The sequence below is a fragment of the Alternaria dauci genome, chromosome 3 (assembly GCF_042100115.1).
Source record: "Alternaria dauci strain A2016 chromosome 3, whole genome shotgun sequence".
Classification (NCBI taxonomy): domain Eukaryota; kingdom Fungi; phylum Ascomycota; class Dothideomycetes; order Pleosporales; family Pleosporaceae; genus Alternaria; species Alternaria dauci.
Window position 1 is genome coordinate 787980 of NC_091274.1, and position 20061 is coordinate 808040.

The following is a 20061-nucleotide window of genomic DNA, read 5'->3' on the forward strand; positions in this document are numbered from 1 at the left end:
TTTCAGTCAAATTTGTAAGCTATTGCGAGACATACAATCTCCTATCTGGTATCCTAAATCCGGAAGGTACAATACGTCCCATCAATGTACCTTGAGCGCGGAAATTAAAACCATGATAGAGGGTGTATCGACTGCAGTTGGAGGGCTAAACTTGGGCGATCTCAAGAAGAGACGGGATAGTTGAATAATCCGGCATGTACGTAGCTTTAGCGGAAGCTTCAATGCTCCAATGCATGACAACATTGTGCTTGACTGTGTTCACCCCACAAATCTTAGCCGAAAGCGACGACCTGGACCAAGCTTAATGCGGACTAGTGCGGAGACAGGGGTCCAATGTCCGATGTCAGAAGTCAGGAATGACACCTTCACAGCCACTCGAGTTGCAAACCCCCCCCTGACTTTGACAATGCCACGATGAGCGAAAGCAAAGGGCTCCTGCATGAGCATCCTTCAGACAGCGACTCTGAACCCGAACACGAGCGCAAGGCGAGTCCGCGACACCTGTCTCCATCGCCCTCGACATCACGAACGACCTCCGCGTCGCCAGCACCGCCAGGGTCACGACCAAATGGCAACATCAAGCGGCAATCGTCGTTCGCGCAGCCCCGGCCCGATGGCGCGCCAAGAACGCCAAACCGGGTGCGCTTCGAAGAACCCAGGAGGAGCATGAACGGAGACCATAATGGCGACTGGCTGGAGATGGACGGAGACGACTACATGGACGGAGACGGGCGGGAACGAGTGCAGCGACTTCCTCTGCTCACTGGCATAGAGGCGCCGAGTGTCACTGTCGCAGAACAGTCATTCAACCCGGAAGACCACCTCGAGAACGCACAGCCACGGAGCGGGATGCGGAGCGCCTTTATGAACATGGCAAACAGCATCATGTAGGCCCTTGAATACGGAATGTAGGCATGGAAGCTAATCCAAAGCAGAGGCGCTGGAATAATCGGTCAGCCGTACGCGGTTCGCAATGCAGGCCTCTTGACAGGCACCGCCCTCCTCATCGGCCTTACCGTCGTGGTAGACTGGACCATACGACTCATCGTCATAAACTCCAAGCTCAGCGGTACCGACTCATTCCAAGCCACGGTTCAACACTGTTTCGGGAAATCCGGATTGATAGCTATATCACTCGCGCAATGGGTCTTGTACGTTGATCCCACGGCATACGGAATGCAATATATTGACAGCATGCAGTGCTTTCGGAGGCATGGTCGCGTTCTGCGTAGTAGTTGGAGACACAATACCAAGGGTCTTGGATTCAATGTTTCCTTCTTTGGCAGATATGTCGTTCCTCTGGCTACTGACCAACAGAAGAGCCATCATGATCCTGCTTATCCTCGGCATATCCTTCCCACTGTCGCTTTACCGGGATATATCCAAGGTATGCAACGTGACCCAGTACGTCGATCGGACTAACAATACGTAGCTTGCCAAAGCTAGTGGTCTAGCACTAGTCAGCATGACCATCATCATCGTGACTGTAGTCACGCAAGCCTTCCGCGTACCCGCCGAGTCCAAGGGTCAACTTCGTGGCTCCCTCATTATCCGATCCGGTATCTTCGAAGCGATTGGTGTGATAGCCTTTGCCTTCGTCTGCCACCACAACAGCCTCCTCATATACGGCTCGCTGCGGAAGCCCACCATCGATCGATTTACACGCGTTACACACTACAGCACCAGCATATCTCTGGTCGCATGTCTTGTCATGGCTTTGTCAGGCTACCTGACATTCGGTGACAAGACCCTCGGCAACGTGCTCAACAACTTTCCCAATGACAATCTCATGGTCAACATTGCGCGGCTGTGTTTTGGCCTCAACATGCTTACGACACTTCCACTTGAAGCTTTCGTATGTCGAGAGGTCATGAACAACTATTGGTTTCCTGATGAACCCTACCATCCAAACCGCCATCTCATCTTCACTACCTCACTCGTCGTCTCTGCCCTCACCCTCTCCCTCCTCACCTGTGACCTTGGTATTGTATTTGAGTTATTCGGCGCAACATCTGCATGTGCACTGGCCTTCATCTTGCCGCCGTTATGCTACATGAAGCTCAGTCAAAGAAGCTCGAAGACATACTTGGCGGGGGCTGTTGCCGCTTTTGGATGTACCGTAATGGTCATTAGCATTATAAAGACCACGAGCAAAACAATGATGGGCAACAGCGAAGGCGCCAAGTGTGGTTGAACCATGTTGTATTATATATAGCGAGCATTGGGTGGCGTTTGGGTATACATGTCGCATATGCCTAGTGAACGAGCGTCCCGGCAAGGTTGACCTTGCCAAACAGAATAAATCCTATCACCAGTTGTTCATCCTCTGCTTTACCGCGTCGCGAAAATCCGGCGCTCAACCCTGATGTTGCGGTTAGGTCTAAATGAGTATGCGGCCATGTCTTTCCTCCCCAACGTCGCATGGGAAAGCACATGACAAGCATGCCAGACGTTCATGGGCATTAGACGCAGGGTGCGTCTTTTCTTTTTCTTCTGGCTTTACATCTTCGAAGATCAATTGCGCGACATGTCGTTGTGCGCATGGGCACCTCGACATGGCGCGATGGCCTGAGGATATACAAGAATCAAATGTTGCCTCCACGAAAAGGAAACTTAAAAGAAGGATCCCGCCATCTCGTTCGGATGCGACGGCATTGGATCCCTTGAAGTTGGAGTCGCGTTAAGCTCACTAGCTCTGCTCAAGTCCGGTACATCAGAAGCTCCGGTGCAGCATCCGGCGCTGAACGCGTACTCGCAGACCCACATAAACTTCAACACCACGCTAAGCGTCGATTCGCAATATCGCAATCATTGTTTCACGACAATCGTTTTTCTGGCTATCAATTCATCTCGCAGATGAGCGATGACGATGCGGCTGCTCTCTGTGATGTTGGAGGCGCCGATCACCCCTTGGTTGGGGGCGTTGACGTCACTCGATGCGGGTTTCCGAACCCTGCTTTCACGACCTTGAAAGACACCTGGGAGACACGACCAAGGAGCGCGCTATGACAGGGAGACTTTACATATAAGGCACGGCATCTGTTTCCGAATCTTCTGTTCTCTACTCCAGACTCCGTCATCTTCAATCTCTAGCCAAGCAATAGCTACCCACATTCCGTGCCTACTCTATCTTGAGCCTTCTCGTACTACTACACCAAACCATCAACATGCCTCTCTTCGGATCCAAGCGCGAGCCCAGTCCTCCACCTGATCCTCCCCAGAAACACTCCATGTTCTCTAGGCGCCGCTCTTCCTCCCCTTCATACCGGGACACACGCCACAGCAGCTCCACCAGCCGCACCACCACCACACATACTTCGTCGCCCAAGCGCACGTCTGGCATGTTCAGCCGTGGCTCCGGAGATCCTAGCATTGCGACTGCCAAGCAGAGTCTGTTGAATGCCGAGGCAGCGGAGAGGGACGCTGACCGTGCGCTTTTCATTGCGAAGAACGCTGTAAGGGAGGCGAGAGAACATGTTCACCGTCTTGAGAGGGAGGCGGCTGAGGAGTAAGTTGAAATGACATATATATTGTAAGAGTATGGTGTTAACAGTGTTGTAGGGCGAGACTTGCAAAGATTAAGCAGGGCGAGGCTAAAGCTCTCGGCAAGAAGGGCAAGATGCTTGGAAGACACGACCATGTCTAAGTTGACCCCAGCCGCCATATCTGTTAGCAACCACTCCACGGTTGGTTTGGCAATGCCTGGATGGGCATTATTTCCTTTTGTCATGATACTGAATGATGTGAAGCGTGGAGTTATCGGATTTCTTACGTTACTATGAGCGCTTGTACAATACCCATTACGTCTCCTTCAATGTCCAATGTTCACCAGTCGTCTTCTTAGTCTTAGTCGTGCTTGCATCATCCCATCGCTTCACATGACTAGGATATCATCAAGATGAACAATTGTGCTACGTCTCGCAAAGACAAGCAAAGCTTGCAGATGTCAAGATTGCTCTACGCAAGCCGCTTCTTGTACACAAACGGTGTGAGTACTATTCCTCAGCTTTAGCGCAACAGTTATTCTGCTGCATCAGGACCATGTTCTCTTATAACCTTCGTCGTCGTCTTGCTTTGTACCAATATGATGGTGATGAGCCGAAGGACGGGCTAATACAAAAGCAAGTCTACCAGTCCTACTATATACGCTCCTCTTTTATGGTTGCAGAAATAAGATCAGACGAACCGCTACACCATGAGACGTTCTAGTCGCGAAAATGAAAGACTTTCATGACAAACGCACAAACACTCTTCCACGCTTACTCTACCAATCCTCCTACCCCACGAACACAAAATCAACTCTTCCGTTTTTTGATATCCCTCAATAAACTTGACAACAAAAAAATGGCCCGCGAGAAGCGCATTGCCCACAGGTCACCCAACTCCCTCGCCGACTCAAATCGCGACATCACGTCCATTCAGGCAGAGCTAGTTCGCAACCAGAACACACCCGAGCACCGTCTAGCTCTCGTAAACTCATCGGCGCCAGAAGATTCAATTGTACCAGTTGGTTTCGTAAGTCGTCGCGTCCCCGAGGGCCTCAGGATTGATCACTGACATTACTCGCCCTCAGGCTGCCCATGTCGTCAACGAAGCACAGAAGCCAAAGCGCCAGGTCGACTTGGAGAAGGCTTATAGTATCCTTGAGAGGCGCCAAAACGGCCTCTCAGTCTCGTGGGCTGAACTGGAATGGGCCAAGACACTGTGCGCCAGGGAAGCCGCGTTGGAGGAAGCAGAGAAGAAGGGGGCTACAGCGACCCAGACGAAGAAGCAGCAGTGGCAGCAAAGCGACGAGCGGAGGATCCGAGAGATAAGAGCTGCGAACAAGGATTCTACCTGGACTTCTCGTATGCTCCTCAGAAACCGTCTGGGTGAGGGCGATAAGTCCGATTCGGAGTCTGACAGCGACTTGAGCAGTGTGAGTGGGGTCTCTGACGTCGCTACAGTCAAACCAGCTGTTGCATCACAGAAGGAGAGTTCAGACTGTGAGCCTGGTGACGACAATAGTGGTGGCGAAGAAGAGGAGGAGGAGGACGCCGCTGCTCCTCAAGCACACGTAAGCTTGGTGATCTGCAGGCAAGATACCTACGCTAACAACAAATAGTCTCCAGGTCCCCTCTTCTCCCCTCTCGACGATACCAACAGCGTTATGACAGCCGAAGAGAGTTCGGCCGAAGATTCTGAAGAAGATATCTGGGACGACGAAGTCTGGGCTCGGATTATCAAGGACGACAAGGAGTAAGGATACCGGGGTCATGCGATTTCCGTCCTGAATCTCTGTCCATTAGCAAGGGGCTCGAGTCTTTCATCTGTCTGATCAGAAGACAGCAGCCATCTCGACCGTTGCCATGTATGCTCAAATACTATTGCACATCGCCCGCCTCAGAGTATACGTGGGGTGCAACTGCGAGATTCATTGTGTCTGCTATTACCGCTACACCTTTGTGTGATACCATCGATTACAGTGTCCGTCTATCATGTCTCCATGCTCCCGTTGTGGCCGCCCCGCTGCTGCTGGAATCCTCTTTGTTGCCGTCGCCTCAGTCAGCACCTTCGTCCAGCTGTAGTCTCCATTCATATAGATCCCATGCGAGTTCTACAGTATCCTGTAGCTCTTGGTTCAGTCGCTCCGCCCGTCGCTCCGCCCGTGGATCGTAGGTGACTCGGTATACTCTTGGCGTGCGTGCGTCCTCAACCTCCGTTGTTGTTCCTTCTGGCGTGCGTGACGTGATACCGATTGTCGCTATCTGCGGAGGAGCGAAAAGGCGGCCGAACCAACGGACTGGCCAGGACACGCCGGTGACGAGCCACTAGTGAGATAGTGAGTGGTATGTTCATCGAACTGGGGAGACTGCAGTGCATGCGCCGATTTCTGAGCCCAAGCGGGTTCCGCGCCTGTGCAGTGAACCACTGGGGTATGAGGATCGAAGCTCGAATCACCACAGCAATAGATCGTACCTTGATAGTCTGAAACACGCCGAGGACTCGGTCGATCAATTTTACTGGCATGCTGGCGGTTGCGATGTGGCTGGTCACAAAGATTGCTAGCGAGAGTACTGTTGATAGAAAGACTTGTCGCGTTGGACCGGTGGAAGTGGTGGATTTTGATAGCGTTTGGCCCGTTACGCGAGGGAGTAGGATGGTAGTGTGAATATTCGAGTGCTGGTGATTGTGCGAAAAGAAAGTCGGTTGTTGTGGCAAGGCGCGACAATGCGAAAGATCATAAACATAGATCCAGTCAACAATGCTCTCCTCCACGTAATTTTCAAGCTAGGTACTCGATCTCGATACGGTTGTCTATAGTCTTTGGAGCAACTTCAAGAAATATCTTGCCCTCACTCGTACTGGCCGTGATTCGGTGCATCGACGTGAAACCGTGTACTCGTTGCTACAGTACCATACCCACCGGAGAGCTCATGAGTCGCCCTAGGTTCCGGGCTTGCACAACCTGCACCGTATCTCAAGATTCTACAGTATCCTAGTGCGTCTTTTCGGGCCTTGCTGATAGACTCCAGCCCACTGAGTGTCTCCAGCTATGTAGAATACCGCGGACTCAACTACTGGTAGTCCGCCTACAGTGTGTCGTTCACATGCTACGGGACTTTCTTCTACATTCGCGATTGCCTCCATGTCAAAGCTTTGCGGCCATTTCTACGTTCGTGCTCTATGATGTGCTGGGTCTTCGGTGTATTGTCGTAACTCGTTCGTGGACTCGAGGCAATAGCTGTACATCGACATTATCGATTGGGCTGAGAAAGCGCGAGTCCATAGTTTCTACGTAGGCAAGGGCAGGGGTATTCGCCGTCCGGTAATATTTCGTGGTCGTGGCCGAGGTGGTATACAGGTATTCGCCTCTTCCGCAGCGATCTCGATGTACCCCAGGCTCTCAAATAGTGATTTTCACTAGAGTGTCTAGAGTTCCGCCCCGTCCGAGCTTCGGCTACACAACCACATTATCAACTCGGACCAGAAAAATTGAACGAGAGAAGTAGAGATCGAGGACTTGCTGCCGTGCCCCCACTATCTTCGCAAATATCTGTGGACGTGATATATGAAGTTGTCCACACCTAACCCATCAAGCTCTCGGGGCAAAGATTGGTGTTCCTTCACTGCTTCAGTTGGCTTTTGCAGCTGGATCTCGAGCGATCCACGCCCCCCCACGTCGTATCTCCACCACCACCACCACCAGACCGAAAAGTCTCAGAGCGGTACCAAAAGCAGCGCAAAGCTCACAGTATCCTCCGCCTACTTTTCTGGTGCTTCTAGCCCGACGTGATGGTGTTGCATTTCCACATTTACACCCCTTCAGTGAGCCCCAGGCACGCCGCACGGTCACACCTTTTCTCTGCCTCACCCCTAGCTCCGTGTAAACGCTCAGGGTCCAGATTACTGAGTCTCTACCCAGCTCTGTCGATATCTCAACAATCCTCCTCCCCAGAATTTGAGAAGCAGTACAACGAGCACCGCAGAGCTTGTAGCAACCTTGTCCAATTTTCCTGGTGTTGATACGACACCGGGGGCCTCCTGCACCGCCAGTGATGTCAATTGATGGTGAGCGTGAGGCTGCGAGCGCGAGGCCGCAAGCCTTAGTGGCAAGGCTGGCGGCCTGGACAGAGGCGCCATATAAGATTGCCCACCCACCTCCACCTCCATCTCTTCTACACCCACCACCCACATCTGGATCACAGGATCCTCGAGCTCACGCTCATCTTCTTCCAGGCTCGCCTGCCGGGTCCATCAGCGATGGATACCTGGTTCTTGTAAGTTGCATACTCTCACTCCTTACTCCCTCGAGCGCACCGAGTCACGGTGGGCACCATCGGCGACCCCGCCTTTGGCAACAACTCGCACCTTGCTCGAAGATTCGGCCATGCCCCTTTGTAAACTCTTGGTATGTCTTCAGAATACTAACACGCTTTTCAGCGCCGGCCTGTCCAGGTTGGTGTCGACCTTGGTCACCTCATCTTCGAAGGTCGACACCAACACTGGCATACATGGTACCAGCTCCCCCCCAAAGCGCAAGTCGGGTATTTCCAACCCCAAGATCCACGGTAGCTTTGACCCAAACGCCGACTTGCCGAGGAGGGGGGCTGGGCCAAGAAGAGCTGTCGTAGCGGATGAAGCGCGTAAGTGTCATTACCATCTTCTAACATGTATCACGCTGACCGCGTTTAGTATGGCACACACCACACTTCTGCGCAGACTTCCAGTCCGGTTGATGTTGTGTGGTGCTCATAGCGTTTCCATCCGCTACGACAGCGCGTTGCCGCCGAAGGCAAGGACATTCAGCTCCAGACCGGACTCTCGGTCGACCACGCAAACATGTCCGGTTTGCTGGCGCATTCAACAAGACAGGGATGTCCCTAGCCTTCGGCGGTAAACGCAGCTTCCCACAAATCGGCGTGGAGTATGTTTGCAACACACCGCTCTCATGGTATCATGTCAGTTGCTAATTTGCTGGACAGTCATGCAGTTGGTCCACGCCGAGCATGAACGGCCGTGCTTCGATGGCTGCCCTCGACAACAAGTCATCTTGGCCGCCCACTTTCGATGACTTAGGCAGCTTCGGCACGGCCGTCATGATGTGGGAGGGAGAACGACGTGGTATGTGCCTATTCTCGAATACCCTTGAACTCTTTCGCCAAGCTAACTCAGCACAAGCAGTCAAGCTTTTCGACGGTCTTGGGGTCGGGGCGCTGTTGATCGCTTCACAAACTTTTACACCGAACATATCGCCCCACCCCAAGAATCTTGAATTCGCATCTGCGGCCTTGTCGTTGGGCTTCCGTGTCCAGCTGCCGCGCGAAGCCCGCGACAAGGCAGTCGTTCTCCCTCCCTACCTTCAACACTACCGCACATTCGACCTCCGCACCGAATACCAGAGGTGGCAGGCACCTCGTCTGAGCTGATTCTTCACATCACAAGCAAGGCCCCGAGCCTTCAATGAGCTGGGTTGGATCCTGCTCGACGCAAAGTCGTGCGAAGAGGTATGCCTGTCAACACCCATGCCGAGCTCCATCGATAACCCTAAAGCAGCTGCATCGCGAGTCTATCCTCGTAGGGCGGTCCGCCATCAGGCTTCCGATCCGATCGGAAACCCGTAAGTGCGATGGTCTTTGTCTGCTGTGGATCTTATTGACCTCTTCCAGTTTGCGCGTGTCTTTCCAAACGTCAGGACGCCCCAAGTTACTTGGAGGGGGCGACTGGATAGGGCGAGGTAGGGGCCCTATCCACCAATGACGCTGGGCATTTGCGCAAAGTTGTACTTTTAAGACGCTTTCGAGTGCGGATCTCCGTTGCCGCGACCACCAAAGCCGGGGATCTGGTGGCGACCGTCCCTGGTAGAACACCAACCATGATCTCCGACGGGAAGAGGATGCGAGTGCTTGGTTGGGCGCGGTGACGGAGATCCGACGAAGTGTTTGATCGATCATGTAAGCGATTTCCACATGTGAACCACGTATGAAACATATGCTAATTTCGCCAGGGACCGATAGAGAGAGAGAGAGAGAGAGAGAGAGAGAGAGAGAGAGAGAGAGAGAGAGAGAGAGAGCTCCTCCGTCTGCGGCCTGAAGCCGAGTACTACCGTAGAGCCCAAGAGGAGAACGAATTGCTACGGACGGAATTGAATGGCGTTTGGAACGCTCCGGCACGTCAGTACTCGGCATCGGGTCGCAGACGTCAAGAAGAGAAGAGGACATCGAGTGGCGGCGAGTCTAGCGTAGACCGCTCGAGCGTTTCCTCGTGTCGAAGTAGCTTTGCGGCATCGATCAACAGCAGCATCTACACCACAGACTCCAAGCTACCATCTTAGCAACAATGACGGAGTGGTGGCCGGGTAATGGGAGTCGCCGAAGACGAGAAATTATCTCGTGTCGCAGATTGTGGCACCTTTCGAAGGATGGAAGATTGCTGAAGAGCTGGAGGGTGGAGACAGGTATGGAAAGTCGGAGACCCCGGGAACGTGGACGTTGAAGGCTTGCGAGCAGCTGCTACAGAGGGGTAAGGAGGATAGTTGTCCTGGAGTCTTTTTCTGAGTGCGCATCAGAGAGTTCAATCTTCAATGTCATCCATCTCTCATCCAGCCCGCGGGCCTCGTGCATCGCGGTCGTGAACGTACGTACGACGCGTAGCTCGCACTGGTATGTACCTCTCCTTTGTCGCCGGATGTTTTCTGACATTCGCATGCTCTATCATACCAGAACATAATACTGATCGACGGAGATGGGTCCGAAGGTCTGAAGCGTTCCGGAGATGCCAGATTCGCTGTGATGATGGAAATCGATGTTCACGGCTGCGACGACATCCGGGTGGCTGGGCGGAAGGCCTACACTTGCTTCCACGCGTCATCCTTCCCGGACTTCGGCCGTCATACCTCCAGTCCAACCTCACGTTTTTATCAGGAAGACAGCCAACTCACAGATCCTTATCCTGAGACATCCATCCATCCTCATTCGTTCTGTGGGTATGAAAGAGTTGGAATGATGCTGCCGCGACATCCGACGTGGAAGCTCTGCGCGAATGTCCTCGGAATCTCCGACATGAAGACGTCAGATGCGGCAGAAAACGAGTCGCGAGTCGCCCAATACTGCACGGTCTAAGCATACTTCATTGCGACATGTTCGTGTTCGTTGCGAATGCGGCCATGCGCATCCTCGTTGTTGTATATACCACCGTACCAACCTCCAAAGGCCATCTGTCGGCAACGTTTAGAGGCAATCGACCCCGGAAGTGTTACTTCCAAATATCCTGTACGTGCACAAGACGAGGCATGGCAGACACGACCGTTTTCGCTGTTGAACGCATGCCAGTCCTGCGTGTGTCTGCCATGACTTACGCATTTTGAGTCAGGTTGCCTCAAATGCCTTGTCGGACGCGCGATCCTCGGTTCACCTAGCGGAATCAGCAAAGCCGCTGGACATTCAGTCACTAGGCATGCATAGAAGCGATACCTCTGCTCCATTGCATAAGGATTAGAGGATGCCGGGTGTGCGCCGCTGTGCCCTCATCCTCCGGCCCCATTGCCCAGAGGTATCTTAACCTTGTTGTATGTCACCGCGGTTTTCCCGAGCTGGAGGTTGCCGAACAAAGGTATCGTGGTGTCCAAACACGCATCTCGCGCTCCACTGGTTATGTCTACGAGATTTTTGTAGACGCAAGACGATGTAGACGCATCGCCCGAACGTGTCCATGGCTTGTTACCGGTGTTCTACGCCTCTGGGCTAACCGCCGCAGCCGTTCGGCCACCCTGTCTAAATACAAGGGGTATCTCAGCAGCCTGCTCTTCAACTGATCCGCTGCCGCGAATGCTATGCTCATGGGGTTCGCAAAACTCTAATCCTTTGTATGCCATCGAAGCATGTCTGTGGTATTGGTGTGTGTGGAAGCACTTCGTGGCTTTATTGAGAGCGTCCGGAAGCAGGGCGTTGAATCGAGGTGGCCACAGGCGGTTCCCGGCGTTCGTTCTGGGTTACTGTATCATCTGTCAGCCGCTCATAGGTCTCGCCATACCTTTCGGTCGCTGTCTTGAGTTGTCGCCTTGGGGCAGGTGAAGTTTTTGAGCTCAGTCCGGCCGCCGCGGGGGAGTCACGCCTTGGCCGGAACCAGCGTCTCGACCACGAGCGTATCGCATCGCTACTGGAAGTTAGCCTGAGAGCGACTCGTCTATCTAAACCCGGATATAGGCCGTAGGAGAGCTCGCATGCCCTTGACTGTCTGCGCTTTGGAGTGAGTTAGCCCTGTATCCAAGGAGAGAGGCCACTCACCACGCCCTCACGGAGAGACACTGCCACTCTGCTAGGTGCTGGCAACACGATTATCCAGCCGGTGTTCTTCTGGTTCTGCCTTGCGTGCGTTCACAAGAGCGAGGATCTGTGGCTCGGAACTCATAGGGTGGTTGAGCGTGGGCGTCCTGATCAAGCCCGCCGTTGCCAACTGAGATGCCGTCAAAGCCAGCGATTATCTCGATGTTAGTAATCGCTTGCGGGCCTCCGACGAGCGTTATGTCGATCATGAAAGAAGAGTTGTGATTCCGTGGTAGTCGTGGGTGTCGATGTTGAGGCGACCGCCAGCGGCGTGAGACGGAGCACTTCACTTAGCCCCACCACGATGCAATCCGCATGTCGAAGACCGTGAGCAAAAGCCATCATAACCAAGGCACTGGGGATGACCAGGACATGAGGAAACCGGATTCCTGCAACTGCCAAATTACAGTCAAGCGCTGCGCCATATCTATCGAGGAGGCATCTGTCGTAAAAGACTTAAACATCTTGTGCAGCGGGCAGAAGAAGACTCGCACGCTGTTTGTTGCACTTGGGCTGTTCATATATGGTCTCATGCTTGCGCCTAGATCTCCAGTACTGCTGATATGTGTGGAAACATGCTTACGCGTGGCGTCCGCTATCTGTTCTTGGGATCATTTCATATAACACCGAGCATGAGCGGTATCCAACAAGTGCTTTGAGATACAGTCATGACTGTCTTCTGCGCTGTGAACCACAGTATGCCGGATACATACCGCTGCTGGTCTCTACGGCCCTCTACATGGCGTCGTCGTATCATCTCGACAGCAAGTCTTGTCATCTTCGTCCTCTCTACGCTACAGCACACGTTCATCCTCGTCTCCGATTGCCTCCTCTGCTTTCTTGTTGCAATGACGGCGTATCCTCCTGCCTTGTCCCCTGCTTTCTCAACCTCTTTTTTCGTCCCCATGGTCGCTCTCGCGCCTTGGCTTTGTCTAGACATGGACAGTATCTTGGGGAGCTTGGGATCGAACGCTGCAGGGGCAGGTGGCTTGGGAGCCAGAAACCTGCTAACATTAATGTCAGTAGAAGATATCATAAGAAGGACTGATCAGTGCATGTACTCAGAATGGTGCTTGAAGGCCACTGAGCATTAACATCATCTCTTTGAAATCTACCAAGCGGTAGCCGTTCAGTAAAGGTCACCGTCACTCACGTCTTGGCATGGATTTTGCAAGACGCTGGGACCACGAGCCTCTGGACTATATAAACAAGCAACTCTTGGATCCGTCTTCAAATCTTTGGCAACCTCACTCTCACTGCCCCCGACAAGAAAATTCAACAAATTGTCACAAGCCCTTCCTCGTCTTCTTCTTCTCCTGCCCTAAAACGGCAAAACAACAACAACAACCACAAAAGACCGGCACCACCACCGGCACTAAGACCACTGGCCATGGAACGGCCTTTCCCCACCGTCAACGCCCACGAGCCTGCCGGGTCACCTCCTCCCTCTCTTCTGCCACCATCAGGTGGTCTCGGTTCGCTGCCGCCGCCTCCTCCTCCTCCTCCTCCTCCCCCTCCACCACCACCACCAGGACCACCGCCGCCCCCGCCGCCCCCGCCGCCACCAATCCCCGTGTTCACGCACGAGGAACTGCACGTCCTGGGTGGCATCGAGCTGGCGAGGTTCCTCAATGGCCTCTCCCCGGCCCAGTTCGAGTTCTGGCTGGACCAACACGGACGCTGAGGACGACGATACGTCTATCGGTGGGCCTTTTTGTTGGTGTCCTGGCTCGGTGTTCTCTTTGGTCCGGTTTTGTGTTTGGCTTTGGTGGAGTTTGGGTCATATCATGGGCTTAGGGACTGAAGTTTGGCGCTTCGGCGTATAGATAACGACAATTGACTTCTTCTCAGTGGTGTGCGCTGTTGCGCTCCCGTCTACTCTCTCATGTTGTATTCCTCATTGATCTTCTGTGATGTTTATGAACCTTCGCTGTAACTTGATGTAATTTCCTGGAGGCATGAATCGTGTGGTGGTTTTGTGTTCCCGATAGGTTGAATATCTACTGGACACCGGACGTCACTATGAGGTTCCGTTGATACTGATTCTGGTACGGGTTTCTCGACCAATCTTGCGCTATACAATTTCTCTTCTTCCTTGTTGTAGTATGGAGCACTGTAGTCATTCAGTCTTCATAGCGTGTAACTTCAAACTATGTGATTTTAGAGTTTTGCTTGAGGTAATGTTCACTGCAGAAAAAACGTAATGTACAAGTGATAGTCGATGACAATGCAGTCAAGTGCATTTCGTTCGCATGAAAGTGGCGCCGCGGTCGTAAAGAGATGGGAAGGAGGAGATGAAGAGTTTTATTTAATATAATTGAATAGATAGGAGATTTTGCAGCAAGGAAGAAGAATCACAAGGATAACGATATCTCCTACAACACACACGTGACCCTTTGAGCTTGGAAGAGTGATGAAAAAGCGCACCAAACATTGGAAGTTTTTCCTAGTATGCAAATGGTAAAAGGGTACAATTGATTAGCCTAAGGGTTGATGATAGCATGATAATAATGTATCTTCCTGTAATTGCATACGACTCAAGCACCACCTTCCCTCTTGGCATACTCATCCTCCATCCGTTCCTCATACTGCCGCCCCTTCGCCTTGGCATCTTCCTCCTCTGTCACATCCTGTATCCGCTTCGCATCCACATGTCTAGGGTCCTCTAGCTGTCTGCCTGCAGCATCCGTCTCAAATCGCTCGACGCGGGGGGCTTCGCCCGGTGCGTGATGTGTGCGCTGGGTGCGGGTACCGCTGGGGTCTGTGTAGGTTTGTTCAGACTTGGAGGTAGTTTGGCCGTTGATGGTTGTGCTGGACGAAGATGTGGAGAATGATTGGAAGGTTGAGCTGGACATGATGGCGGCTGTTCGGATAGTAGGTGATCTGGCTGTTGCGGTAGTGTTTTGTTTGACTATAAGTAGTATAGGCTGGTAGAGTTGATGGTCAGAGGTTCGTGGATATGGATGGGTTCCTAAAGTCGGCCATGGCGCGTGTTGCGCGTTGTGATCTCATAGTATGACATCATAGGGCCTAGCGCTCCGCACAAATATCCAGCGCTCAAGCATTGCACGATCCTGGAAATTCGGAATCTGAACAGCGAACACGATACATGGACTTGAAACTAGAACACTGTTCTCTCTGGGATGCGTGATAGGGGCGGGGAAGTCAGCAAACAGTCGTTGAGCCTGAGTACCTAGGTACGGAACGTCAATGGTTCTTGTCGACGTGTAAGCTGCAGTTGCTGCTGCGGCCTCTGATACTGCTCTTTTACGCCTAGTGCAGGTCGTTATGACAGTCGAGTGTTTTCTGGACGTGTTCTTCCAGTGGGGGGAACCATGGTTCTTTGCTCTGTGATCGCCGGCTAGCTAGTCGCGCCACATCCCTGCCGCTGTGTCACGCTACGCCCCTGACAGCGGCGAGGAGCGGATCGCCAGGCACTTGCCTCTGGTCATTCAACCACGAGCCAGCCCGCCATGCTGCTGTCTGGCATCTCGCTGCTTGCCGGCCTGGTCGCATCGGCCTCTGCTGCTGACGTTCCCCGTGTGCTCAACTGCAGTCTCGACAGAAACTGGGAAGCGCCCAAAGAGTGTGAGGCGCCCATCGCACCCGTCGCAGCAGTAGTACCCGGATCGTCCTACATCGCGAAGATAGAATGCAGGGACTGCCCGTATTCCGACAAAGACGACAACATTGTAAACCGTGACCATGTCCTTGTATGTATAAGCAAGGAGAAGCCTAACCGCAAGTGTGCCTAAGGCCATGCTAACCACCGCGCGCCACAGCTCCTCAACGTAACCCTCACCCACGACAACCGCACAGTCCTCCTCAACAACCGCCCGATATATCCCTTACCAACTATACCCACGCCTCCCGCCTTTGACGTCACACGATACCGCTCGAACCTCTCACATGCAGAGCTGTACTCGGGTCTGACATCGCAAGACCCATATTGTCGGAAGAATGGGAACGGCGGATCTGGAGAATGGTGCCTTACAGTACCCTTGACCTCCTCCTGGCGTATACCATTCGACTACCTCTACATTACAAACCCGAGTGACACCCATGGAGGCGACGACACAGATGCGGAGTACTGGGACGTCGCGTTGGATGTGATTGGAAAGTCGCGGTACTCCGACGACAGCGGCCTGCTATGGAAATTTGACAGTCCAGATCAGAAGATGCTATGGATGCTCATCAGGGGACTTCCACTGAAGAGAGGCAACAAAGGGGGACCAGCCAAGGTCGCAGACCCTTTTGGACAGGCTGCTACCAATGACCACATCTACGAGTATCAGATCGTCGACATGCGCTTGGTAGCCCGAGCCTATACCTTCCCCGCCAAGAAGCCCTTGACCATCTGGGGTAGGATAGGGCACTTCCTTGGAAACGACGTCTGGGATTCAGAGGGCAGTCGCTTTCTCTATCGCAAAGAAGAATGGGGCTACTACGGCAAGAAAGGAACCCTTCGCGACATGTTCGGCGAGTTTGTCCACTGGAGGGACTGGGGCTTATTCTGGGTCATCTCTAGCAGTGTCGTTGGCGGCTTGCTTGCTCTATTCCTTTTCTGGAAGCTTTACTGGTGGGTCGTTGCGCAGCGCGAGCTCATGAAATGGGATGGCATGGAGGATGTCTGGGAGAACATGAGGCGGGACAGGATGGCTGAAGAGGAGGGCGCTCTGCTGGATGCGCACGGCGCGTATAGAGACGACCCGGACGAGGGCAACTCCTCGAGACCACCGGCGTATACGGATGCGTTGAAGCCGCTGCCGAGCAAACCGCTACCGGAGAAGCCTTTACCCGAGGTTCCATTGATCGATGCTTGAGGGCTCGAAGGCTCGATATGTGGTTGCCATTTCGTAGGTCCTCCCGGCGGATAACACGTCATCACACCGTTTGCCATGTTCGTCTCTCCGCTCGTCTCTTCCATCTCATTTGCTCAAAGGCCGCCCAGAAAGACCGCATCAGTTGACTGTGACCAATCTGCCTCGTGGCATTGCATCAAGATGCTGGACGAAGTCCTGCTATGCGCATCTTCAAAACTGCTTGGTCAGCATTCATCAGCCAACATCAGTCTCGCAATATTTCGCCCTGTCCGCAGCTGGTACGAAATGCTTATTCCCACCAAACTCCTTAAAACTTCGCTATGCCAAGGGTTGTGGCACGAGTCATGACTGATGCCGTCATCCGCCGAGGACACGCCTAGAACCGCGGACTAAAAGCGGAGCCATAGATTGCAACCGTGGATAATGCAAAGAAGGAGACTCGACGCTTGAAATCTTCATCGCACCCCCATTTGTATCAAAGCTAATAACGCAAGAACTTGCCGAGACTGAGACATCATGGTCAAGATCGCGATAGCAGGCGGTACCGGAAGTATGCTCCCCTCTTCTTTTCGTTCATGCCTACCCCACCTTGATATCAGAAACATGAAACCCCTCTTTAGCTACAAGTCAAGTGCTTCAATCATCTACTAAGACCTTTCACAGATGTTGCAACCAACCTCCTCAAAACGGTAATCGCTTCCGGCAACCACGACATCACAATCCTCACCCGTTCTGCCCCAGCAAAGTCTCATCCATCTTCTAAAGTCACATACAAGCAAGTTGACTACACGGATCGCGATGCCCTTACTAGTGCGCTCGAGGGCTTTCACACGGTTTTATCTTTCTTCGTTGTTCACCTCGATGTAGACAACGTAGCCCAGAAGAACATAATCCATGCATCAATCGCGGCAGGCGTCTCACGCTTCGCGCCCAGCGAGTGGGGTACCGCAAACTACAGCGGCATCGCAAGTTACGAGAACAAAGACTTGATCAGAAAATACCTCGAAGACCTTGATAGCAAAGGCGAACTAGGATCCATGCAATACTGTCTCTTCCAACCATCCATCTTCATGGACTACTTTGCGCATCCGTATCCACTCGAACGTGATCTCATCACCTGGCCCTTCTTCCTCGATTTCGAAAACCGGCGTGCCATGGTCCTTGATGACGGCAACCAACCCCTCGTCATCACTGCCATTCAAGACGATGCAGAGATTCTCGCTCGCGCCCTCGATGACACGCGTCCGTGGCCCAAGATCGGTGGTATCAGAGGTTATCGCACTTGCATCAATGAACTGCTCGCTCTGGGAAAGAAAATTAGAGGCGGAGACTGGAAGGTCGAGTATGTCAAGAGTGAGGATATTGCCAAGGGAGAGTTGAAGACGAGCTGGCTGCCGCTGATCACTCACCCTACGGTTACGGATGATGTGAGAGAGGCGTTCAGCAAGCAATTTATCATCATGTTCTTCGAGGCGCTTAGCAATGGTGGCTGGGTTGTCAGCGATGAGTTCAATCAGCGGTTCCCAGACTACAAGTTCATGAGCGCGGAGGAGTATTTGACGAAAGCCTGGGAGGGCAAGCCATAGGTTGAGCGCCTGCAAGGGTGGCGGTTGAGGAATGTTTTCATATACGAATATTTACAAGAAACAAAGCTAAAGCACGTACGGTGCCTCAACCCTCAATCTTCTCAAGCATCCAATCTACAAGAAGTAGCTCTTGATCTTCGGCAAGATGCCCTTCCAAGCTACACCAGTGGTAGGCTCCATGTTGTAAATGTAATCAGCCCACCATGGACCAGCAGCCCACCAAATCCCTCCGAGCCAAACATCGCTGTTAGCACCCATGTACTTCAATCCATCCTGCAGCGCAGAAATACACTGCGCGTTATTGCCACCAGCAAACTCGCCAATAACGCCTTGCTTCTTGTTATCCTTGAGCCACTTGGTCGCCGCCTGAAGCCTCTCCCTGAAAATCGTAGCGCTGACGCAGTTGGCAGACGTACCAGACCCGTCGGTGTCAAGGTACTGGTGCATCTGGTAAACAAGCTTGTTCTCTGGGTCCTTCAGGTTGATCAGACTAGCGCCGTTGCCAGAGCTAACCCAAGTCCATGCACCAGTCCAGCTGTTTCCCTCCGGGGTAATGTACTGCTTTGTTGCACCCGCAGCACGAACACCATCAATGGCGGCTTGGTTGAGATCGAAGACGAGCTGCTGCTGCATATCGTGAAATTCATTGTTAGTATCAAAGACGACGAGCTCGTTGTCTTTGTACTCTGCGGCGACGTTTGTCCACCACGTCTTGAAGGCGGCTGTGTCGGTGATGATGTTGCCGAGAAAGCGGCCGTAGTTGTGGGGCTGGATCATGGCGTAGGAGCCTTTTGAGGTGATGTGGTTTATTTGTTCGGTCAGGTTGCCTAGGTAGAGAGGGTCGAACTTGCCGGTGAGGGAGCCGGGAGTTAGACGCTCCATTACTGGATGGTGTTAATCTGTGCTATTAGGCATCAAGATAGGATGGCTTACAGAAGTTCAAACGGAACATGTTCATCCCTTCTGCCATGAATTTGTCGATTGTGTTCAGGTCGTACCATATGTACTCCTTTCCATAGACACCCGTGAAGTTCTTCTCGCCAAACTCGGCACCAGACTCATTGATACCGAACCACTTCATCTTACGATTCGAGCTTTGCCGTTCCTCAGCCGGAGCCGCGAAAGTGGTACTGGCCAGAGCGGCAGCTGTCAGAAGAGTATTGAAAAGCATGGTGTCAGGAATTGGAAAATGATTGTACGTTCCTACAGTTCACGTACTGGGTAAGTATCTCTCTTATACCTTACAAAGTTCGCATTATAATAACTAAATGACCCACAGCTAGACGGGCCATCGCCTCCGTCCCTCCCACAGCAATGAGCGGGTCTTCATCTGATGTCGATATGAAGGGGCTGAATGTGGCATCATGGTCTAGAGCTTTGAAAGCCGTGGTGCGGGATAAATTGCTTAGGTATATTAAAGGAAGCTTGAATGACCAGGAATGTGGGTCATCCGTAGTGGCTTTTGCGGGGATGCAAGGGTCGCCATTCGTGGGGAGACCAGAAACGAAGGAAAATCGTCGAGTTGAAACATCGCGTCGGCTGTTAAGATTTTCAAAGTCCACAGCGAAATTTCAGGCGTGTGCATGAAACATTGAATTGCGCAACGATAGTCCCCCAATCAAGACGTCATGGGCGACCGGTAACGGCCCTTGCATGCCGAAGGAAGCTTCGTTGCATATTCGTCGCATATTAATTCTCCTTGGTCCTTACCACATTCGTGTTAGCTTCTAATCTCCCGGTAGTCTATCCACATGGGAGGTGAGCACACAAACTCCGTGTCGAGAAGGGCAACGCTCGAGCATGCTAAGCATCACAGGGCAAACTCTTGATTGAACGTGATGCGCACTC

General features: G+C 52.7%; 7 protein-coding genes across 7 annotated transcripts; 6 read left to right on the forward strand and 1 right to left on the reverse strand.

Annotated features, from left to right (window-relative positions):
* Positions 1-414: 414 nt before the first annotated feature.
* On the forward strand, positions 415-2194 carry ACET3X_003912 (uncharacterized protein; the record flags this gene model as incomplete). Its single annotated transcript, XM_069450059.1, has 4 exons — positions 415-887; positions 936-1151; positions 1201-1387; positions 1433-2194. The coding sequence occupies 4 exons, from the start codon at positions 415-417 to the stop codon at positions 2192-2194; spliced, it is 1638 nt and encodes a 545-aa protein (XP_069307890.1).
* Positions 2195-3167: 973 nt separating this feature from the next.
* Positions 3168-3646, forward strand: ACET3X_003913 (uncharacterized protein; the record flags this gene model as incomplete). Its single annotated transcript, XM_069450061.1, has 2 exons — positions 3168-3508; positions 3562-3646. 2 exons carry the CDS (start codon positions 3168-3170, stop codon positions 3644-3646), a joined length of 426 nt encoding a protein of 141 aa, XP_069307891.1.
* A 698-nt stretch (positions 3647-4344) lies between these two features.
* ACET3X_003914 (uncharacterized protein) lies at positions 4345-5242 on the forward strand (the record flags this gene model as incomplete). The annotated part of the gene is made up of 3 exons (XM_069450062.1): positions 4345-4515; positions 4574-5056; positions 5105-5242. 3 exons carry the CDS (start codon positions 4345-4347, stop codon positions 5240-5242), a joined length of 792 nt encoding a protein of 263 aa, XP_069307892.1.
* Positions 5243-8489: 3247 nt separating this feature from the next.
* Positions 8490-9211, forward strand: ACET3X_003915 (uncharacterized protein; the record flags this gene model as incomplete). The annotated part of the gene is made up of 5 exons (XM_069450063.1): positions 8490-8604; positions 8662-8884; positions 8930-8987; positions 9037-9100; positions 9150-9211. The coding sequence occupies 5 exons, from the start codon at positions 8490-8492 to the stop codon at positions 9209-9211; spliced, it is 522 nt and encodes a 173-aa protein (XP_069307893.1).
* A 6066-nt stretch (positions 9212-15277) lies between these two features.
* On the forward strand, positions 15278-16627 carry ACET3X_003916 (uncharacterized protein; the record flags this gene model as incomplete). Its single annotated transcript, XM_069450064.1, has 2 exons — positions 15278-15517; positions 15587-16627. 2 exons carry the CDS (start codon positions 15278-15280, stop codon positions 16625-16627), a joined length of 1281 nt encoding a protein of 426 aa, XP_069307894.1.
* Positions 16628-17143: 516 nt separating this feature from the next.
* Positions 17144-18213, forward strand: ACET3X_003917 (uncharacterized protein; the record flags this gene model as incomplete). Its single annotated transcript, XM_069450065.1, has 2 exons — positions 17144-17177; positions 17291-18213. The coding sequence occupies 2 exons, from the start codon at positions 17144-17146 to the stop codon at positions 18211-18213; spliced, it is 957 nt and encodes a 318-aa protein (XP_069307895.1).
* A 114-nt stretch (positions 18214-18327) lies between these two features.
* ACET3X_003918 (uncharacterized protein) lies at positions 18328-19384 on the reverse strand (the record flags this gene model as incomplete). Its single annotated transcript, XM_069450066.1, has 2 exons — positions 18328-19097; positions 19147-19384. The coding sequence occupies 2 exons, from the start codon at positions 19382-19384 to the stop codon at positions 18328-18330; spliced, it is 1008 nt and encodes a 335-aa protein (XP_069307896.1).
* Positions 19385-20061: the final 677 nt, after the last annotated feature.